Source organism: Dendrobates tinctorius, unplaced genomic scaffold (genome assembly GCF_039654945.1).
Source record: "Dendrobates tinctorius isolate UK_male_01 unplaced genomic scaffold, ASM3965494v1 ptg000060l, whole genome shotgun sequence".
In the NCBI taxonomy this organism is placed as follows: Eukaryota; Metazoa; Chordata; class Amphibia; order Anura; family Dendrobatidae; genus Dendrobates; species Dendrobates tinctorius.
Window position 1 is genome coordinate 24,799,416 of NW_027361728.1, and position 21,292 is coordinate 24,820,707.

At 48.3% G+C, this 21,292-nt stretch overlaps 1 protein-coding gene across 3 annotated transcripts in view; it reads left to right on the forward strand.

Annotated features, from left to right (window-relative positions):
• ZMAT3 (zinc finger matrin-type 3) overlaps window positions 1–21,292 on the forward strand; it is a 112,540-nt gene that overhangs the window by 47,822 nt on the left and 43,426 nt on the right. For all 3 annotated transcript variants that reach the window (XM_073578808.1, XM_073578807.1, XM_073578806.1), the window contains one exon: window positions 14,588–14,754. In XM_073578808.1, the coding sequence (XP_073434909.1) occupies window positions 14,588–14,754 (167 nt within the window). The remainder of the gene's footprint in view (window positions 1–14,587; window positions 14,755–21,292) is intronic.

Consider the following 21,292-nt stretch of genomic DNA (forward strand, 5'->3'; position numbering starts at 1 on the left):
CCCCGACGGGGCTCACAATCTAAAATTCCCTATCAGTATGTCTTTGGACATACTGACGTCTTAGGCCTTTTTCACACATCAGGTTTTCGCCGTCAGGCGCGATCCGGCGCTTTTGACAGAAACCGGATCCGGCGAAATGCAATGCCGGATCCGGTTTCCCCCCCATTGACTTGCATTTGCGCCGGATCGCGCCGGATGGCCATGCGTTTCATCCGGTTTTTTTGGTCTGAGCATGCTCAGTAGCTCTGCCCACAAGACATATATAAAAGCAAGACAGTGGGACCCACAGCCACACCCAACATGCCACCCAAGAAAGCAACCAAGCGCAGCAGGAGAAGGCAGGAGACCACTGCAGCACCATCAGCACCACCACCACCCCAAATGGAGCAGCAAATGGAACATGCTGAGGAGGGGAGGCCAGCAGCAGATGAGAGACGGTAATTATCAAATCCCCCATTCCTCCAAACTAGGGCTATTGAATATCAAGATATTCATTGGCCCTTTGTTTCTCTTTATTCAACAGCCGCCCAATAGATGCAGCAGCAGCAGCAATGGCAGCAGCTGGAACACCACCCACAGGCATGGAGTGTGGCCACCAGGAAGACAGCACATCATCTTCTGGGAGCCCTCCCTCGCATCGTCAGCGTTTGACGGTAAGTTTTTATTTCCAAAATCCATCATCTCTGTAATATATGTCTATTCATTGCCTTTTATTTCAAAACAGGATTCACAAGATGAAGAGGAGCTCCCAGAAGAAGAAGGAAGGGGTGGACAGACACTTGGAGTGGGCTCACAATTGGTAAGTTTTTTGCATCAAACGCAGAAACACAACATCACACTACACACAACACATAGAAAACAATGTTCTGCAGACCACACACAGCAAACAAATGCCTACATCCAAAGACATAACATTTTTTGTTTTCTTCTCTAGTCTTCCCAATCTGGTGCTCGGCCAAGAGGTCCTCGCAGTGCCTCCCAGGGTCGTCGGCGACAGCAACGCGGCGGTCACCAGCGTGTAAGTATAAATATTTTTGCTTTGTTTTTTTGCACTTTTTATTTCATTTCTTTTGTGGAGGCTAATTATGTTATTTTTGTCTTTTTCTTTAACAGCCTTCACAGCGTGCTCCCGACTCTGACGGTGAGGATGGAGGACTCGATGTGGACCACCTCATCGATAACGTCAGAGAAAGGGAGCCGCTCTGGAATATGGCTGACCGCCGCCACGCTGACCTTATCGTTACCCGACGACTCTGGGAGGAAATCTGTTCGCTCCTTGTGGGCCGCTGGGAGGACCTCGATGTTCGGGCCCAGATTAAAGAGCGTAAGTATATACAGTACCGGTTGCTTGATGTAAACCAGTGTTTCCCGAACTCCAGTCCTCATGGTCCCCACGGATCATGTGTTCAGGATTTCTATTTACTATGGAAATCCTGAAAACATGACCCCTGGGGACCATGAGGACTGGAGTTTGGGAAACACTGATGTTGTATACTAACCACTCCTTTCTTGTTTCAGGGAACAGAATTGTGAATCGGTGGCGGTCTGTGAGGGATCGTTTCAAGAAGGAGTTCAATAAAGAGATGCGGGCCCCGAGTGGATCTGGAGGACGCAGGAGCAAGTACAAGTACGCACAAGCCCTGTCGTTCCTCCGGGAAACAATGGTCACTAGAAGGTAAATATTACACACCACATGTGAAAAAAAATGTTAGATGTAACTTTTTTTTTTCAGCCAGGGCCATACCATGTCAGTATTTTAATTGTTTTTTTTTTCTCTTTATTCCACAGCACGGTGAGCAGCACTCGGGAGCCTGCACGATTGGACCCTTCTGAGGCGATCCCTGAGGAGACCGGCACCGAGGGACACTTCGACCGCCCCGGTACATCTGCACCTTCCCAGCCTTCCCACACATTCGACCCATCTGTCCCATCCACCAGCACAGGAGCATCGTGGCCGCCTACATTACATGAATCTGCTGGTGAGGAGATCGCTTTCCCTTTACCCCACCCTTCTGCCCCTGCCACCTCTAGTACACCTGCGGGTACTGGGCGACAGCGGCAGAGGGGTCAGGAAAAGAGTTATGCGCCAGAGTTCTTGCATCTGAATGCATCTTTCCAGAACTGTCTAAAAGTCTTGTCAGAGCAAATCTCCGCAGGCTATCAGCAGATCAACTCCAGCATTCTGGAGGTGAAGACACTTCTGCAAACCATGCATTCAGCAGCAAGATCTTCGCCAAACCACACCTTTTTCAGGTCTGTTGTGGAGCGCATGGCAACACTATCTCCTACCCAGCAGATGCATGTAATGCATTCGTGCCACGGTGCTCTACAGCAGGTTACCTCCCAACCTCCACCTCCCACCACTGTAGTTCCTCCACCTGCACCCCCTCCAGCCACTTTCCATCCTCCCCCTCCTATTACATCTGCACCCCCTCCAGTCACTTTCCATCCTCCCCCTCCTATTACATCTGCACCCCCTCCAGCCACTTTCCATCCTCCCCCTCCTATTACATACCAGCAACCTCACCAGTACCAGCAACCTCCCCAGTACCAGACATCTCCCCACTTCCAGCAACCTGCCCCGTACCAAACTCCTTCCCCGTACCAAACTCCTTCCCCGTACCAAACTCCTTCCCCATACAACTTTCCATCAACATCATCTGCTCCTACAGTCCCTGCCCAACCCTCCACTCCACCGCCCACCACCTCTTCTGCCTCCCACATGTCCACCCAGTCTGTAGCTTTTTCCACACCATCACCTCTAACTGTTCCTTCCCCACCACGATCCCAGTCCTCTCTCCACACTCCCATTGTCGAAGTGTCCCGCAGCCCCTCCAGCAGTATTTCCACCCCACACTACACCGAGTTATAATGTTTTTTTTGTAATAAAAATGCCCATTTGGTTGGTTTCAAACCTTTATTAAAAAAGTTTTTTTAACTTTAAAAACAGTTTACACAAAAAAAAATATTTTAAATAAAAGTTAAATTATTGTTTACACTGGTTGTCTGTCATTTCTTTCTGCGGTTAAATACAGGGTATTTAAAAGGTAAAAAGGTATTCAAAACCAGGTATATAACTGTGGGTAAATTTTAGCTTTTTGCCACAGTTGTGTTCCTGGTTGTGTTTGAAGCAAAGTATTTCACCTAAAAAGTTGTGTTTATTGTTGGTGATTTCCTAACAATGTACACAACTTTTGTTAAAAGGTGAAATACTTTGCATAAAACACAACCAGGTACACACCTGTGGCCTAAAGCTAAAAATAGTAAGACCATGACAAGATAGCCAACTTTGGTTGGCAAAGGTATATACTGTTGGTCCAGAAGGTACACAAGTTTGGTTAGGGCACAAATCTTTCACACTCTGTCATCCTGCCAGTGTACTCTGCCTTGAGGTGACATAAAGTATAGTGCAAAATTGTCCCTCATTACTGAAACCGTCACAGAACTTCTAGTGGTAATATTTCCAATGACAACATCCATCTTCGCCAGTAACTTGCTCTTCTCTCCAACCTGCACTTTCTTCTCTACAACCTGTCAAAGAAGGGCTGTAGGAACATGCTATATATAGTTTTCCAGTAGCCAATCCCGTTCGGAAGGCCACAAGGGTCAATTTTAAAAACCGGATCCGGCGTAATCCGTCGAAAAACGGATAGAAAAACGGATGAACCGGATGAGACGGATCCGGTTTTGTCTGTCAAGAACAAGACGGATCCGGCAGAAAACCGGATCCGGCACATCAGGTTTTACAAAAAAAAACGGATCCGGCATTCCGGCACGACGCCGGATCGCGCCTGACGCCGAAAACCTGATGTGTGAAAGTAGCCTTATACTCTACAATATTTTCTGCAAGTTGCATACATGTCTGACCATTTAAGTGCAGCTTCCTCCTAGCCATTTTTTTTTTTTTTATAAATAAAGTAATCGATATCATACCATTTTACACAAATCTGTAGAGATTCGCTGCCTTTTTTGAAGAGAGAATTTTATTATTATGCTGATCAAATGCGGAGAAGTTGTATCGAGCAGTGTCCACTGGAGGGCGCCTAGAGTTTAGCTCTGCGTTAGAACAACACCCTTCTGCATACTCCAGCTGCATGGGGTTGACACAAAACCCTTGCCCTCTTACAGCTTACTGCATTGGTGTACAAGCAGGCCAGATGGATAAGGTCCTGCATGAAGTAATAATATAGAATGAATTCTTATATCATTTCTAATACCCAATATATGTAGCAGATACCTCTCCTATAGCTCCTGATATTGAGGATCGGATCACTTCATTGCTTGTTCTGTGGCCAGTGACCATACATTTCATTATATTTGACATTGTTAACTCCTAGAATATGACATATACTTACAAAGTAGACACTGACTCCATTTTGTTTGTGTGTGTATGTATATATATATATATTTTGTTAATTTTGTTAAAATGCAGATTGCACATTTTCTGTTAGTACAATAAACCTCATTTGAATCCAGAAATATAACCATATAAACATCAGTTATTAGATACTAGATTATGGCCCGATGCTATCGCATCGGGAGGATGCGATAGCATCACACCTCTTGCCATGTTAACCCTCAACACACACACTCCTCAACACACACTCCTCTCACCTTTCACCATCTCCACTCACTCTTTCACTCCACATACGACCCCTTCTCTCACTCCATCTCTCATACTCACGCTGTCATCGCCGCTGCTCCACGATCCCCGACATCATCTTCCGCCGGCACCATCCTGGATCCAGACGTTGTCCACGCCGACGACATGTTCTTGCGGCGACGCCATCTTGAGTATCGTGAAATCCCGCGATACTAAAGATGGCGTCGCCGGAAGAACATGTCGCCGGCGTGGACGACGTCGGGATCCAAAATGGCGTCGGCGAAATCTCGCGAGTTTTCGCCGACGCCATTTTGGATCCCGACGTCGTCCTCACCGGCGACATGTTCTTGCGGCGACGCCATCTTGAGTATCGCGGGATTTCGCCGATCCAAAATGGCGTCGCCGCAGGAACATGTCGCCGGCGTGGATGCTGTCGGGATCCAAAATGGCGTCGGCGAAATCTCGCGAGATTTTGCCGACGCCATTTTGGATCCCGACGTCCTCCACGCCGGCGACATGTTCTTGCGGCGACGCCATCTTGACTATCGCGGGATTTCGCCGATCCAAAATGGCGTCGCCGCAAGAACATGTCGCCGGCGTGGAGGACGTCTGGATCCAGGATGGCGCCGACGGAAGATGATGTCGGGGATCGTGGATCAGCGGCGATGATGGCGTGAGTATGAGAGACGGAGTGAGAGAAGGGGTCATATGTGGAGTGAAAGAGTGAGTGGAGATGGTGAAAGGTGAGAGGAGTGTGTGTGTTGAGGGTTAACATGGAAAGAGGTGTGCGGTGACGTCACCGGTTACAACTGGACGGAAGTTGTTACAACCGGAAGCTGCTTAGGGCATTTATTATTATAGATATGAAACTGAAATAGCTGTTGCAAAAACCAAAATTGTTATAAAGAAAAAAGGTTAACATTAATAGGGGTGCCCAAACTTTAACATATGACTGTATATATAAAGCTGAGTGTCGAGCCCCGCTCACTCCGCATAGCCACAGTCACTATAATATCCCACACAGGGTCGGACTGGGGTGCCTAGGGCCCACCAGGGGAATTGACTCTAGGGGCCCACCCCATGGCTACCATAAATGGTTTTATTACGTGTTCATTTTTTGGCCTCTCCCACTAAAACGTGTGCCATTTAGCAAGCTGTACAGTGTGCAAAAGAGAACGCTCTCAGCCTCCTATATATCGTGCACACTGTACTCTTGGCATCCTATATCACATACAGACCGCACTCTCGGTCTCCTATAACAGATACTTTCTATAAGAGGCTGAGAGTGTGGTATGTACAGTATATAGGATGCCGATATTGCGGTATGTACGGCATATTGGCATCGTATATGACATGCAGACTATCGGCCTCCTATTACGCCCACTATAAGACAGTGTCGTCCTCCTATTAGGCCCCCTATAAGACATACAGACTGTCAGCCTCCTATTAAGCCTCCTATGAGACATGCAGACTGTTAGTCTCCTATTAGGCCCCCTATAAGACATACAGACTATCGGCCTCCTATTAGGCCCCTATAAAACATACTGAGTGTCGGCCTCCTGTTAGGCCCCCTATAAGACATACTGAGTGTTGGCCTCCTATTAGGCCCCCTATAAGACTTACAGACTGTTGGCCTCCTATTAGGCCCCCTATAAGACATACTGAGTGTCGGCCTCTGTACAGACTGCACTCTCTGCCTATGTACGGCATACAGGAGGATGATAGTGCGGTCTGTACGGTCGGTATACTGGCCTCATGACATTTTAGGCCATATAAGAGTGTGGTGCGTCTGTATCTTATCTAGGAGGCACTGGCAGAGATTGTGATCTGTGATGCTGCATCATGTCATGTGTATGACCAGGGCCAGATTTGGGATTTGGATGTTTCGCCCCCAGCAGTTTGCCCCCAGCAGTTCGCCCCCGGATGTTTCGCCCCTGGATTTTTCGCCCCCAGCAGTTCACCCCTGGATATTTCGCCCCCAGATTTTTAACCCCGGGCAGTTCACCCCCGGATTCTTCACCCCAGCAGTTCACCCCCGGATGTGTACCCTGTTTTGCCATGTTTTGCCTATATTGCGAAATATCCGGGGGCGAACTGCTGGGGCGAAAAATCCAGGGGCGAAAAATCCAGGGGCGAAACATCCAGGGGCGAACTGCTGGGGGGTGAAACACCCAGGGGCAAACTGCTGGGGGCGAAAAATCCGGGGGCGAACTGCTGGGGGTGAAATGTGCGGGGGCGAAATGTACCTGGGGCGAACTGCTGGGGGCAAATTGCTGGGGGCGAACTGCTGGGGACGAAACTTCCTAAAACCGCCAGGTTTAGGCAAAGTGGGGCCCTAGGCCAATTTTAAAATGGGGCCCCAAATGATAACATATTGCACATCACACAGAAGCATTTCGGTTGTAGTTACATGCGCTGAGTTCAGGACGCTGTATCAGTGTGATCGACAATATTGAAGTCGTTCAACACTTGTTTCCCGGCCTCTTTCCACCGTCTGAGAAAGAATGATGGGGACAGAACAATCACTAATGGATTAATCTGTCCCCATACAGTATCATGTTATCAGCAGCACATCTACAGTTTCCATATAATGTCCCCCATAGTCCTCCATATAATATATTCTGCCCCATAGTCCTCCATATAGTAAAATACACTGCTCAGTCCTCCATATAGTTTAATACACTCCTCATAGTGTTCCATATAGTATAATAGACCGCCAGTCATCCATGTAGTACAATTCACTTCCCATAGTATAATGCACCCCATAGTTCTTCATATAGTGTAATGTATTCCCCATAGTCCTCGATACAGTATAATGCAGCCCACATATAACATAATGCAGCCACCCCACAGAGTATAATGCGGCCCTGCCATACAATATAATGTAACCCCCATAGAATATAATGCAGCCCCCCTCTTATAGTATAATGCAGCCACCCCTTAGAGCATAATGTAGCCACCCCACAGAATACAATGCAACCCTGCATAGAATATAATGCAGCCCCCCTCATATAGTATAATGCAGCCCCTCCATAGAATATATGGCAGCCCCTTATATAGTGTAATGTAGCCCCTCCATAGAATACAATGTAGCCCTCCTCATATAGTATAATGCAGCCCCAATAGAATATAATGTAGCCTCCTCATGAAGTATAATAAAGCCCCCCTACAATATAATCTAGCCCCCCATAAAATATAATGCAGCCCCCATAGAATACAATGCAGCCTCCTCATATAGTATAAGGTAGCCCCTTCATAGAATGATGCGATCACCACCATAGAATATAGTAAAGATAATACAGCCCCCCATAGAATATAATGTAGCCCCGAATAGAATAGAATACAGCCCACCTCCCCATAGAATATAATGTAGCCCCCGATATTATATAACACAGCCTCCCCCATAGAATATAATGTATAATGTACCCCCCATGGTATATAACACAGCCTCATAGTATATAACACAGCTCCACATGGTATATAGCAAAGCCCCACATGGTATATAGCACAGCACCATGTCATACAGCACAGCCCCCCATTGGTATACAGCACAGCCCCCCATTGGTATACAGCACAGCCCCTCATTGGTATACAGCACAGCGCCATGGTATACAGCACGGCCCACATGGTATTAAGCACTGCCCCACATGGTATAAAGCACAGGCCCACATGGTACACAGCACAGCCCCCCATTGGTATACAGCACATCCCCCCATTGGTATACAGCACAGCCCCCCATTGGTATACAGCACAGCCCCCCATTAGTATACAGCACAGCCCCACATGGTATAAAGCACAGCCCCACATGGTATATATCACATCATCACATGGTTTACAGCACAGCCCCCCATTGGTATACAGCACAGCCCCCCATTGGTATACAGCACAGCCCCATGGTATACAGCATAGCCCCACATGGTATAAAGCACAGGCCCACATGATATAAAGCACAGCATCACATGGTATACAGCAAAGCAGCACATGGTATACAATACCATGGTATACAGCACAGCCCCACATGATATACATCACAGGCCTCTTCCTCCTCTGGACCCCTCTTCCCTTCTCTTCCTCCTCCGGACCTCTCTGGCCTCCTCTTACTTCTCCAGACCCCTCTTCCCTCCTCCTGACCCCTCTGGCCTCCTCTTCCTCCTCCTGACCCCTCTTCCCTCCTCTTCCTGCTCCAGACCCCTCTGGCCTCCTCTTTCTCCTCTGGCCTCCTCTTCCTCCTCTGTACCCCTCTGGCCTCCTCTTCTTCCCTCCTCTTCCTCCTCCAGACCCCTCTGGCCTCCTTTTCCTCCTCTTCCTCCTCTGGACCCCTCTGGCCTCCTCTTCCTCTTCCGGACCCCTCTGGCCTCATCCGGACCCTTCTTCCCTCCTCTTTACCCCTCTGGCCTCCTCTTCCTCCTCCGGACCCCTCTTCCCTCCTCTTCCTGCTCCAGACCCCTCTGGCCTCCTCTTCCTCCTCTGGCTTCCTCTTCCTCCTCTGTACCCCTCTGGCCTCCTCTTCCTCTTCCCTCCTCTTCCTCCTCTGGACCCCTCTGGCCTCCTCTTCCTCCTCTGGACCCCTCTGGCCTCCTCTTCCTCCTCTGGACCCCTCTGGCCTCCTCTTCCTCCTCTGGACCCCTCTGGCCTCCTCTTCCTCCTCTGGACCCCTCTGGCCTCCTCTTCCTCCTCTGGCCTCCTCTTCCTCCTCCGGACCCCTCTGGCATCCTCTTTCTCCTCCAGACCCCTCTTCCCTCCTCTTCCTCCTCCGGACCCCTCTGGCCTCTACCATGGAGACTTTGCTTCCCCTCCTCTTCAGGGACACAGACCACCTGTCACCCACTCACTCTAGACTCTACTCACCGGACCAGAGCAGAGTAGGAGCGGGAGCAGCAGCAGGGAGAGCGGATCTCAGCGGCGTCCTCTTCTCTCACACGCTGGCTGCTATACTATTAGTCAGCCAGCTACAGAGCCGGAAAGCAGAGCGCGGGGCGTTTCACCGCCCATCAAGAACAGCGCTGACGTCACGTGGCAAGGTCATGGGGCTGGGTGAGTCATCAGAGAGACCCAGAGCCAGCAAGGGGATCGCCCGACGCCGCGTCAGCGCCTCAGACGGGGGTATGCTGGGCCCGCGCCGCCTCGCGCTATGGTATGTGCACGCGCGCGTCCCTTCAAATCATGGGACACTCTTTTAAAGGGCCCACGCACTTAAAGGGGCAGCATTTTTAAAGGACCCTCGGGGCCCACCGTGCATTTACTCGGTACCTCGCCAGGCCACACCGAGCCTGATCCCACATAATCCCGTCAGCCAGAGCTACCGGACTACTATCCCGAATATCCCACGTCATCCCGTCAAAGCCACCTGACTACTACCCCTAATATCCAACATCATCCCGTCATCCAGAGCCACCGGACAACTACCACTAATATCCCACATCATCCCGTCACAGCCACCGGACTACTACCCCTAATATCCCACATCATCCCGTCAGAGCCATCGGACTACTACCCCTAATATCGCACATTATTCCATCAGCCAGAGCCACCGGACTACTCCCCCTAATATCCCACATCATGCCGTCAGCCAGAGCCACAGGACTACTACCCCTAATATCCCACATCATCCCGTCAGCCTGGGGTCAGAACCAGAGTACTGAGTGGAACGGTCCTAACTTCCATACTGGGGATCCCTTTAAGAGAGGCCTGGGGTCAGAACCAGAGCGCTGAGTGGATTTGCCCTGACTTCCATACCAATGATCCCTTTTATAGAAGCCTGGGGTGAGAATCAGAGCGCTGAGGGATTTACCCTAACTTCTATACCGGAGATCCCTTTAAGAAAGCCTGGGATCAGAACCAGAGCGCTGAGTGGATTTGCCCTGACTTGCATACCAATGATCCCTTTTATAGAAGCCTGGGGTGAGAATCGGAGCGCTGAGGGATTTGCCCTAACTTCTGTACAGGAGATCCCTTTAAGAGAGCCTGGGGTCAGTACTAGAGCATTTGAAGGCAATTGCCCTGACTTCCATACCGGGGATCCCTATAAGAGAGGCATGGGGTCAGAACCAAAGCACTGGATGGATTTGCCCTGCCTTTCATACCGGAGATCCCTTTATGAAAGGCCAGGGGTCAGTACAAAAACGCTGAGTGGATTTGCCCTAACTTGCATACCAATGATCCCTTTAAGAGACCCTGCGGTCAGAACCACAGAGCTGAGTGGAACAGTCCTAACTTCCATATCGGGGATCCCTTTAAGAGAGGCCTGGGGTCAAAACCAAGGCGCTGGATGGATTTGCCCTTCCATACCGAACATCCATTTAAGAGGGAAGATGTGCCTATGTGATGGAGGATGTGTGATGGGGATATGGGCAAGGAGGGGGGGATTTATTTTTGTTATGTGCTCTGTGCTCCTATCTGGGGGACAGACAATGGCTGGGAGCTTATGTTCCCAGGGATGCTAGATTTCTCCCACCATGTCGGTGTCTGCTGAGGTGTTGTCAAGTGGGAAAACTTGCTCATAGCAACCAATCACAGCTCAGCTTCTTTTAACCAGCTCTGGTGAAATGAGAGATGCTTAGTGATTGGTTGCAAGGAAAACTGTTGCTCATAGCAACCAATCATAGCTCAGCTTCTTTTGGACAGCTCTGGTGAAATGAAAAATGCTTCGTGATTGGTTGGTAATAAACACATACATACATACATTCAGTGTTATATATAGAGATATAATATACAAATATATATATATAGCGGGTACGGAAAATATTCAGACCCCTTTAAATTTTTCACTCTTTGTTTCATTGCAGTCATTTGGTAAATTCACGAAAGCAAAAGTTCATTTTTTCTCTCATTAATGTACATTCTGCATCCCAGCTTGACTGAAAAAAAAACAAATGTAGAAATTTTTGCAAATTTATTAAAGAAAAACTGAAATTCAGTGGGAGAAAAAAAGTATTTAGTCAGACACCAATTGTGCAGGTTCTCCCACTTAAAAAGATGAGAGAGGCCTGTAACTGACATCATAGGTAGACAACAACTATGAGAGTCAAAATGAGAACAGATCCAGAACATCACCTTGTCTGATTTGGCAAGATATATTTTGCAAATTATGGTGGGAAATAAGTATTTGGTCACCTACAATTTTGTTTCTGGTGTCCTTCGACAGCTCTTTGGTCTTCACCATAGTGGAGTTTGGAGTGTGACTGTTTGAGGTTGTGGACATGTGTATTTTATACTGATAACAAGTTCAAACAGGTTCCATTACTATAGGTAATGAGTGGAGGACAGAGGAGCCTCTTAAAGAAGTTGTTGCAGGTCTGTGAGAGCCAGGAATCTTACATGTTTTTAGGTGACCAAATACTTATTTCCTACCATAATTTTAAAAATAAATGTTGCCAAATCAGACAAGGTGATTTTCTGGATTTGTTTTTTCATTTTGACTCTCATGGTTGCGGTCTACCTATTATATCAATTACAGGCCTCTCTCATCTGTTTAAGTGTGAGAACTTGCACAATTGGTGGCTGATTAAATAGTTTTTTTCCCCACTGTATCACATGGTCCTACGTATTCAGGCCCTTTGCTCAGGCACTCATATTTTAGTCGCATGCTTTCCATTTCCTTGTGATCCTCCTTGAGATGGTTCTACTCCTTCATTGGAGTCCAAATGTATTTAATTAATCTGATAGGACTTGATTTGTAAAGGCACACACCTGTGTATATAAGACCTCACAGCTCACGGTGCATGTCAGGCCAAATGAGAATCATGAGGTCAAAGGAACTGGCCAAGGAGCTCAGAGACAGAATTGTGGCAAGGCACACATCTGGCCAAGGTTACAAAAGAATTTCTGCAGTACACAAGGTTCCTAAGAGCACAGTGGCCTCCATAATCCTTAAATGGAAGAAGATTGGGACCACCAGAAGTCTTCCTAGACCTGACCGTCCAGCCAAACTGAGCAATCATGTGAGAAGAGCATTGGTGAGAGAGGTAAAGAAGTATTCCAAGATCACTGTGGCTGAGCTCTACAGATGCAGTAGGGAGATGGGAGAAAGTTCCACAAAGTCAACTATCACTGCAGCCCTCCACCAGTCTGGCCTTTATGACAGAGTGGCCCGACAGAAGCCTCTCCTCAATTCTAGACATTTGAAAGCCTGCATAGAGTTTGCTAAAAAACACATGAAGGACTCCCAGACTATGAGAAATAAGATTCTCTGGTCTGATGAGACGAAGATAGAAGATAGTGGCTTCAGAACAACTCTGTGACCATTCTTGACTGGCCCAGCCAGAGCCCTGACCTAAACCCAATTGTGCATCTCTGGAGAGACCTGAAAATGGCTGTCCACCAACATTCACCATCCAACCTGATGGAACTGGAGAGGATCTGCAAGGAAGAATGGCAGAGGATCCCCAAGTCCAGGTGTGAAAAATTTGTTGCATCATTCCCAAGAAGACTCATTGTTTACTAGCTCAAAAGGGTGCTTCTTCTCAATACTGAGCAAAGTGTCTGAATACTTATGGCCATGTGATATTTCATTTTTTCTTTTTTAATAAATTTGCAAAAATTTCTATGTATTTTTTTTCAGTCAAGATGGGGTGCAGAGTGTACATTAATGAGAAAAAAAATGAACTTTTGAATTTACCAAATGGCTGCAATAACACAAAGATCGAAAAATTTAAAGGGGTCTGAATACTTTTCGTATCTGTGTGTGTGTGTGTGTATATAATATATATAAAAACAACTTTTTTTTATAGGGAGAATAAAATAAAGCCTGTCAGCCGAACAGAGCCTTTTATTAGGAGGGACCATGCCATAATAAAGCTCAGTTGAAAGCTGTAATGCATTCATTAAGTACAATGCAAAGAATCTTTATTGGAGAGGAAGATATACTAAATACATCAATATATACTATATACACCATATACATGTACTAATGCAACGCTCAGAAATGCCATTATGTTGACTGGTTCTTAATGTGCCGTATGTGTATTATCCATTATGGCATCCTTTCTGAAGTTTTTCAGATAATTATTTTATTTCTCCTCCTTGACGGAAACGGCACTGGAGACGTAATGTATTCTCTCCCCTTCACTTCTCTTTTGGACTGAACGTACACATTCTGTGCGGATGAACATGCATGTTTATGGGGAGACTGAGAGTGATAACCGCCAGCAGGACAACTCTCAGCCAGCAGGTCTATAATGCCTATGGCCACCTTTATATGCAGTAGATGCAAATTGGTCCCTGAATTTGCCCTTTGGGTGCCATTTAGTTGATACAAAGGCACCTACTAATCATTATCTTGCGGCTCTCCTAATGTAATGTGTTTTATACTGGCAGCAGACTACAGTGATGTAGATTGTAGACCATTAACGGCTATCGTTGTAATTATCAGACCCTGGGAATAGTTCTAACCAAAAGTTTTTCTGCAGATTGAAATGTAAAAACTTTGTTCTATTAAATGTAGACACTGTTAATAATCAGTTAAAGGGGTTTCCTTATCATAATAAATGGGTAAAATTGCAACGTGGTTGTAAAAACAAACAGCTTTGCAATTGACCTCTTATTAAAATTCTCTCTGTTGTCAAAATCGTAATTGTATATTTTACCATTGCCTAGATTGCCGGTCACCTCTGCTGTCTATCAGCAGTGGTCAGTCTCCTAGGCAAGGGGCATAGCACTTATGAGCTTTTCGTTGTAGAGTTTGTAAGTGTGGCTCTGAAGTTGGCTGGATCACAGGATCCTGCCGGCTTCGGTGCCTCTGACCTTCTCTAATACTGTAGATGTAAAACTGCTTCTCCTTGCAGATCGGACCATGGGCACGACCATGCCACCAGCAGTCATCAGGAGCACACCACTCCCCATCTAGCAGGAAGCCTGGAGGCAGGGAAGCCGTGTGCTCCTGAAGATTGGATGTGAGACATCCCCCTATGTATCGAGATAAATTGTATGTTCATTGTTTTTGATTATTTAGCTCAAAAATGAAAGTGATGTGTTTAATCCATGCAGGTGACAGCCCCAAAAAGTGGGGGGCGAGTGATTCTTGCTACTGAAGATGACTACTGCAAGCTCTGCGACGCTTCATTCAGCTCCCCAGTCGTTGCTCAAGCACACTACCAAGGAAAGAACCATGCCAAGAGATTGCGTCTGGCCGAGACACCAGCTAATGCTTTTATGTAGGTATAAATAAAACTGTCCCATAAAAACAAATTTCTTTTATATTTTCCATCACTTTATGAAGTAAAAATTGCATTGGGCATTATACATATTCCTATTAGAGTAGGGAAAAACTATAAGTGTCATAAGCCATCTATCATATAGCTTTACTAGTGATGAGCGCAGGTGCTCGTTACTCCAGCTTTCCTGTTAGACAATATTAAGCATTAAAGGCCCTTCTTTCTGTCTTTAACAGGGCACCTCAGTATTATTGACACATCCAGCCTAGAGGATACTATTAAAAATTAACTTTTAATTAAATCATAGCTTAAAAAATTCAGCAGAGGAGCAAGAGCCCAAATCCAAGGTGTCTGCATGCTGGTGCCTCCCAATAGCAAGTACACTCCCCTGACTTCTCCTAACGGACAAAAGAAACGCGTCGGGAGAGAACTTCTTTTTGGGATAATAGCTCCACTTGGGTACTGCCCTTGTTAGGGCAGGAGCAAATGCAAAGGGCACGACAGAGCAGAGTGAGGTATACTTCTACCCATATGGATGTGACCCGGAGAAGAGTCCGCACTTCCGTTGGGTGAGATCCACGGTGTTTCTTTCTTTTTCATTCACTTTATTGCACTGTGACACTTTACTCATTTAGTCCTAGCAATGGTAGTAAGATACGTTACCTAGCATTCTTACTAAAGGATGGGAATGCTTTTTTGTGGTTGGTAGTATCTTGGTTGTAGATGTTAGGTTTGGATTTGGGCTCTTGATGCTCTGATAGATTTTTAAGCTATGATTTAATTAAAAGTTATTTTTTAATAGTATCCTCTAGGCTGGATGTGTTGCCTTTTAGACAGCCAGAAAACATGCAGGGATTGCTCATGCTTGTGAGGAAAGCCCCGGATGTTTTGTGGCTGCATAACAGCAGCGAAACGTGAGGGCGCGGAGACTTGAATATGTCACTCGTGCCCCCTGTGTGCATACCAGAGCACCATAGGCGAACTGGAGTAACGAGCACTTGCTCTCATCACTAGTCTTTACCACTATGGTCACACAAATACAGTGGCTGGCGATTCCCAGAACTGTGGCAGAAAGACGTTGATGTCCAATGTGCTGCCTCCTTGTTTTACCCACTGAATTAGATTGTCTGCAGACCAGGTCATAATGTTGGCACATTAATATTGCCAAAGATGGCTTGTTAAGTTTTTGCTGATTTTGAGTTGCGCAAACATTTTGCGTCATTTCAGAGATATTTACAGACAAAATTCTGGTGATAACTTCTTGATGAACCTGGGTGTAAGTGCTTTTTTAACAGCCATCATTTGCAAACTGATGAAGTAATCTGTGAATGCAGCCTGATGACTAATAAATGTAATATTTTCAAGAGCTCACATATCTTTAATTAAACAAATGGTACATATACATAGGACATATGCACAGCTGGTATCCAGGCAGAAAATTTGCATCTTTACAACATTGTGAATGAAGTCTTAGAAGGAGACTTGTTCATGCACGGCGAAAGGAAATCTGCAGTGTAAATTCACATGTGATGCAAATTTGAAATACTCATAAGTGACAAATCTGCACTAGTTCCACATTGAAAAATGATGTTTGGCTAATTGGGGGTTAACAATTTCCATCGCTAAATAAGGCTGGTTTCACATTCGCGCTTTTTAAGCGCACGCACGGCCGGGGGTAGCTCCGCCCCCGAGCCGGCTCTCTGCCCGGCGTGCCCGCCCCTTCCTTGTAGCGCCGCCTCCTAGCGCACAGCGGCGCCTGCGATCGGCGCACCCTATCTTTAGCATAGGGTGCGCAGATCGTGCGCAGGCCGTGCGCTAGTTGCGCTTTGCCCTGCGCTGCGCACTTTTGACGGTGCGCCGTGCGCGCCAAAATCCGAAAAGTTTGATTTTGGCGCGCACGGCGCACCGTCAAAAGTGCGCAGCGCAGGTCAAAGCGCAACTAGCGCACGGCCTGCGCACGATCTGCGCACCCTATGCTAAAGATAGGGTGCGCCGATCGCAGGCGCCGCTGTGCGCTAGGAGGCGGCGCTACAAGGAAGGGGCGGGCACGCCGGGCAGAGAGCCGGCTCGGGGGCGGAGCTACCCCCGGCCGTGCGTGCGCTTAAAAAGCGCGAATGTGAAACCAGCCTAAGACATTTTTTTCATCCAATGATATGTACATTGCTTTGTACAATGAAATACGTTTCTCCTTCGCCTCATTGGGGGACACAGGACCCGTGGGTGTATGCTACTGCCACTAGGGGGCTGCCACTAAGGGAACACAAAAAAGTTAGCTCCTCCGCAGTATACACCCTCACGCTGGCTCTAAGCGAACCAGTTCATGCTTAGTGTCCATAGGAGGCACGAGTCTGGTTCTCAGACCATTCTTTTTCTTTTTTTTTTTTCTTTTCCCACCATGAAGACGAGATAGGTGCGACGGACCCTATTGAAAGGGTCCGATTTCCCCAAACCAACAACAGGCCAGCACGTGGAGTGTCGCCTCCACGTATCCTCTCCTGTGACGTGGAACACTATTCCGAACATAGCCCTGACCACCCTAAGGTAGAGAAACCCTAGGCTGTACAGAGGCATAAATATAGTCCGTGCGGCCCCCACTGCATCACCAATGCTGAAAACTGCGATGATGGAAGGAGGCGGACGGTCCGACACCTCATCCCCCATAGGGGGAAGACGGATTAAGGGTGCCTGCACCGTCCTTTAAACAGCCCTCCTCCCCTCTAACCTGGCGGATTTTCCTTTGAGGGAGCATGGGGACGTAGGGTGGTTTGGGAAGGCTCCTGCAGCGCTGCGTTCCTCTTCAGCGGCAAGGGCCCGGCGAGGCCGGCGTCCTCATCCTCAGGATCAGCTTCCAGCCACAGCACTGACACCACTTCCGGCGCGCAATCCCCGTGTCTTCTGGACGGTGCCTGAACTTTAGGCCCCGGTTTCAGCCTGTACAAGGCCGCAGACCGGATGTCCCTCCCCCAGTCGTGTACATTTGCCGTGGCCCCTCCCACCCACCGGCGCTTAACAGAGTGGCGCCGCTTTTGAATCCTGGCCTCCGAACAAGCCGCAGGTCTTGCTGCAGCCCTCCAGGACTCTCTGGGACAAAGGACCGGGGTAAATGCTGCAGCACTATATGCTGCTCCATTTTTCAGAGACAGTGCTGACATTTTTACAGCTATACTCTGTCCCTGCCCCAGCAATTGACAGTCCATATTAGCTAAGAGGTACAGCATGTCCAGAAGGGCCAAGACTCATACGGTGTTATTCACCATATGTACCTCCTGTTGGTCTGCTTTTCCGCAAGCGCAGAATAAACAATTATGCAAAGCCTGAGATTCCGAACGTGCCCAGGAGCCCTCCTCTGCGTCCGAGCCCAGTGTACCTAGCCCCCCTGAATGGGTTTTGTCTCTGTCGCAGTCCATGGCATCACTAACTAGAGCAATCGAGTCCCTTCAGACCCCCAATAGGGGTAGGGACAGCGGCTCACCTGTCTTGGAAAGATCCTCCACCTCATAGGAGCTGTCGGCCTGCAGGGGCCGCTGTCACACTAGACAGACGCAGGGGAAACAAACCCATACGGCGTCTCCCGGGCCATCCGGCGCCTCAGCATCCATAAGCTCCCTCTCTCGCTCACCCTCACCAGTGTACGATAACGAGCAGAACTCTGATTACGATTCATATGGGCCCCTCAATTTGGATGCGCCTGGTTATCAGGAGACAATTGATAGTCTCATTGAAGCTGTCAATCAAACCCTGGAGATTGATGATGAATCCACCCTGGCCAGAGGCCACAAGGTGTCATTTAAACGGGTCAAATGGCCTCAGAGTTTTCAGCACTCACCCAGAGTTTGAGGACATAGTGCAGCGGCATAGGGAACAGCCAGACAAACGTTTCTCAGGTCAGTGGGCGCTTGAAGCAAGATACCCGTTTGCTTCTGATCTCCGCAAAAAATGGGCAGAATCCCCTCCAGTAGATCCACTTGTGCCACTCTTGGCTTCCAAAACCCTGCTATCCTTACCTAACGGATCCTCTATCAACGATCCCACTGACCGTTTAAGAGAGAGTCTTGCTCGTTCAGTTTTTGAAGCTTCGGGTTCAGCTCTCTCCCCTTCCTTTGCTGCAACATGGGTGGCTAAGGCCATGGTATTCTGGGCAGAGTCTTTAAATAGAGCCCTGCAGGGTACTGACCTTCCACCTGAGTTAGTAGATCTCACAAATCAGATCGCTTTGGCCGGAGACTACTTGATTAATGCATCCTTGGACGCGGCGAATTGCGCGGCACTTGCGGCCGCGAATGCCATTTCCATTAGAAGAGCTCTGTGGTTAAGGACTTGGTGAGCAGATGCAACATCAAAGAAATCCCTAACTTCTCTGCCTTACCAGAGCGGCTGGATGTTTGGTGAGAAGCTAGATCAACTCATCTCAGACACCACCGGGGGGGGGGAGAGTAACCTTCTTCCCCAACAAAAGGTTAAGCGATCAACTCCTCACCAACTGCAGGCACGCTTTCGGTCCTTTCGCAAACCCTGGGCGGACCACATCGACCAATCCTGCCTGTTCAGGTCGCTCCACCTAGGACAGAGATCGTCAAATCTCATATAGATCCAATCCGTTGGGGAAAAACTGTCCCCACCAGTCCAAATCTAAGGGATCAAGGTCCCACAGATTTTCATCCAAATGACTCGAGGCATTTTCTGGTCGACACCAGCAGAGTAGGCGGTCACCTGCTCTGGTTTCGCCATGTCTGGCTCACTGTCGTGCACGATGCTTGGGTCAGAGATCTGGTGTCCTCTGGGTACAAAATAGAATTTGTCAAGCACCCTCAAACGTTTTTTTCTCTCCCGTCCTCCCAGAGTGGAAGCACTCGCTCGGTCCTTCTTCAAAGCCATTGAGTCACTCCGTCACGACGGAGTTATCATTCCCGTACCGGAAAACGAAAAATTCCAGGGGTTTTATTCAAATCTGTTTGTTGTCCCGAAGAATGACGGAACTGTAAGGCCCATTCTGGACCTAAAGCTCTTAAACAGATTTGTCAAAATCGGGCATTTTTGGAAGGAGTCCCTTCGCTCCGTCATTTTTGAGAACGGAAAAGGGAGAATTTTTGGCCTCTATCGACATCCAAGACGCCTACCTTCATATCCCCATTTTTCCCTCAAAGGTTCTTACACTTTGCTGTCCTTGGCCTACATTACCAGTTCACAGCCCAGCCTTTTGGGCTAGCCACCACCCCCATGGTGTTCACAAAGGTCATGGCGGCCGTCATGTCCATCCTGCATTCTTGGGGCATAGTCGTCTTGCCATATTTGGATGACCTCCTGGTCAAAGGACCGTCTTTTCGAGCTTGCGATGAATGCGTCAACATCATGCTGGATATGTTTTCCCGCCTTGTGTGGCTGGTAAACTTGAAAAAATCATCCCCTGTACTAGCACAAAAAATTTCCTTTTTAAGAATGATCTTCGACACCTCCCGAGGGTTCGTGATTCTCCCTCGGGACAAGGTCCTAGCCCTCCGTTAGGGAGTGCAGGCACTCCGTCAGCCAGTTCCATGTGGCATCCCTTTTTGCATGAGGGTCCTGGGGAAAATGGTGGGAGCAATGGAAGCAGTTCCGTTTGTCCAGCTTCACTTTCATCCCCTGCAGCACGCCCTTTTGGCAACTTGGGACAGAAGCCCGTTTTCTCTCGACCGACCATGCCGGCTGTCCGCTCAGGTCAGGCAGGCACTCAGATGGTGGACGTTGAGTTCTTCCCTCCTTCAGTGGAAGTCCTTTCCACCGGACCATTGGCTGGTGGTCAATACCGACGCCAGTCTCCTCGGCTGTGGAGCTGTTTTCCGTCACCACACAGCCCAAGGACGCTGCTCGCTTTGAGAATCACGCCTCCCAATAAACCTCCTAGAAGTTCGGGCCATTCGGCTGGCTTTACGGCATTTTCACTATCTCCTGGTGGGTCGCCCCGTCTGGATTCAGTCGGACAATGCCATGGCCGTGGCTTACACCAATCACCAAGGGGGCACCCGCAGAAGGGCGGCCATGCGCGAAGTGGAACACATTCTCCGCTGGGCTGAGAAAAATCACTGTGATCTCGACAGTTCATATTCCAGGCGTAAGGAACTTGGCGGCAGACTTTCTCAGCCGGCAGGGTCTTGCGTCCGGGGAGGGGTCTCTCCTTCCCGAGGTTTTCTGACAAATTTGTCAACATTGTGGAACCACAGATGTGGATCTGATGGCCTCCAGGTTAAACGCCAAGGAGCCCGAGTTTGTAATTCGGTTCCGGAATCCAGAAGCCATCGCCGTGGACGCCTTGGTTCTGTCGTGGAAACAGTTGCGCCTTATTTGTTTCCCCCGAAAGTCATCAGGAAGATCAAGTCAGAAGGGGTCCCAGTAATCCTGGTCGCCCCAGACTGGCCTTGTCGGGCATGGTACGCAGAGCTAGTGCAACTAGTTGCCGAAGTCCCTTGGCGGCTATCGGATCGTCCGGACCTACTTTCCCAAGGTCCGATTTACCACCAGAACTCAGGGGCCCTGTGTTTAATTTTTTCGGCTGCTCCTGACC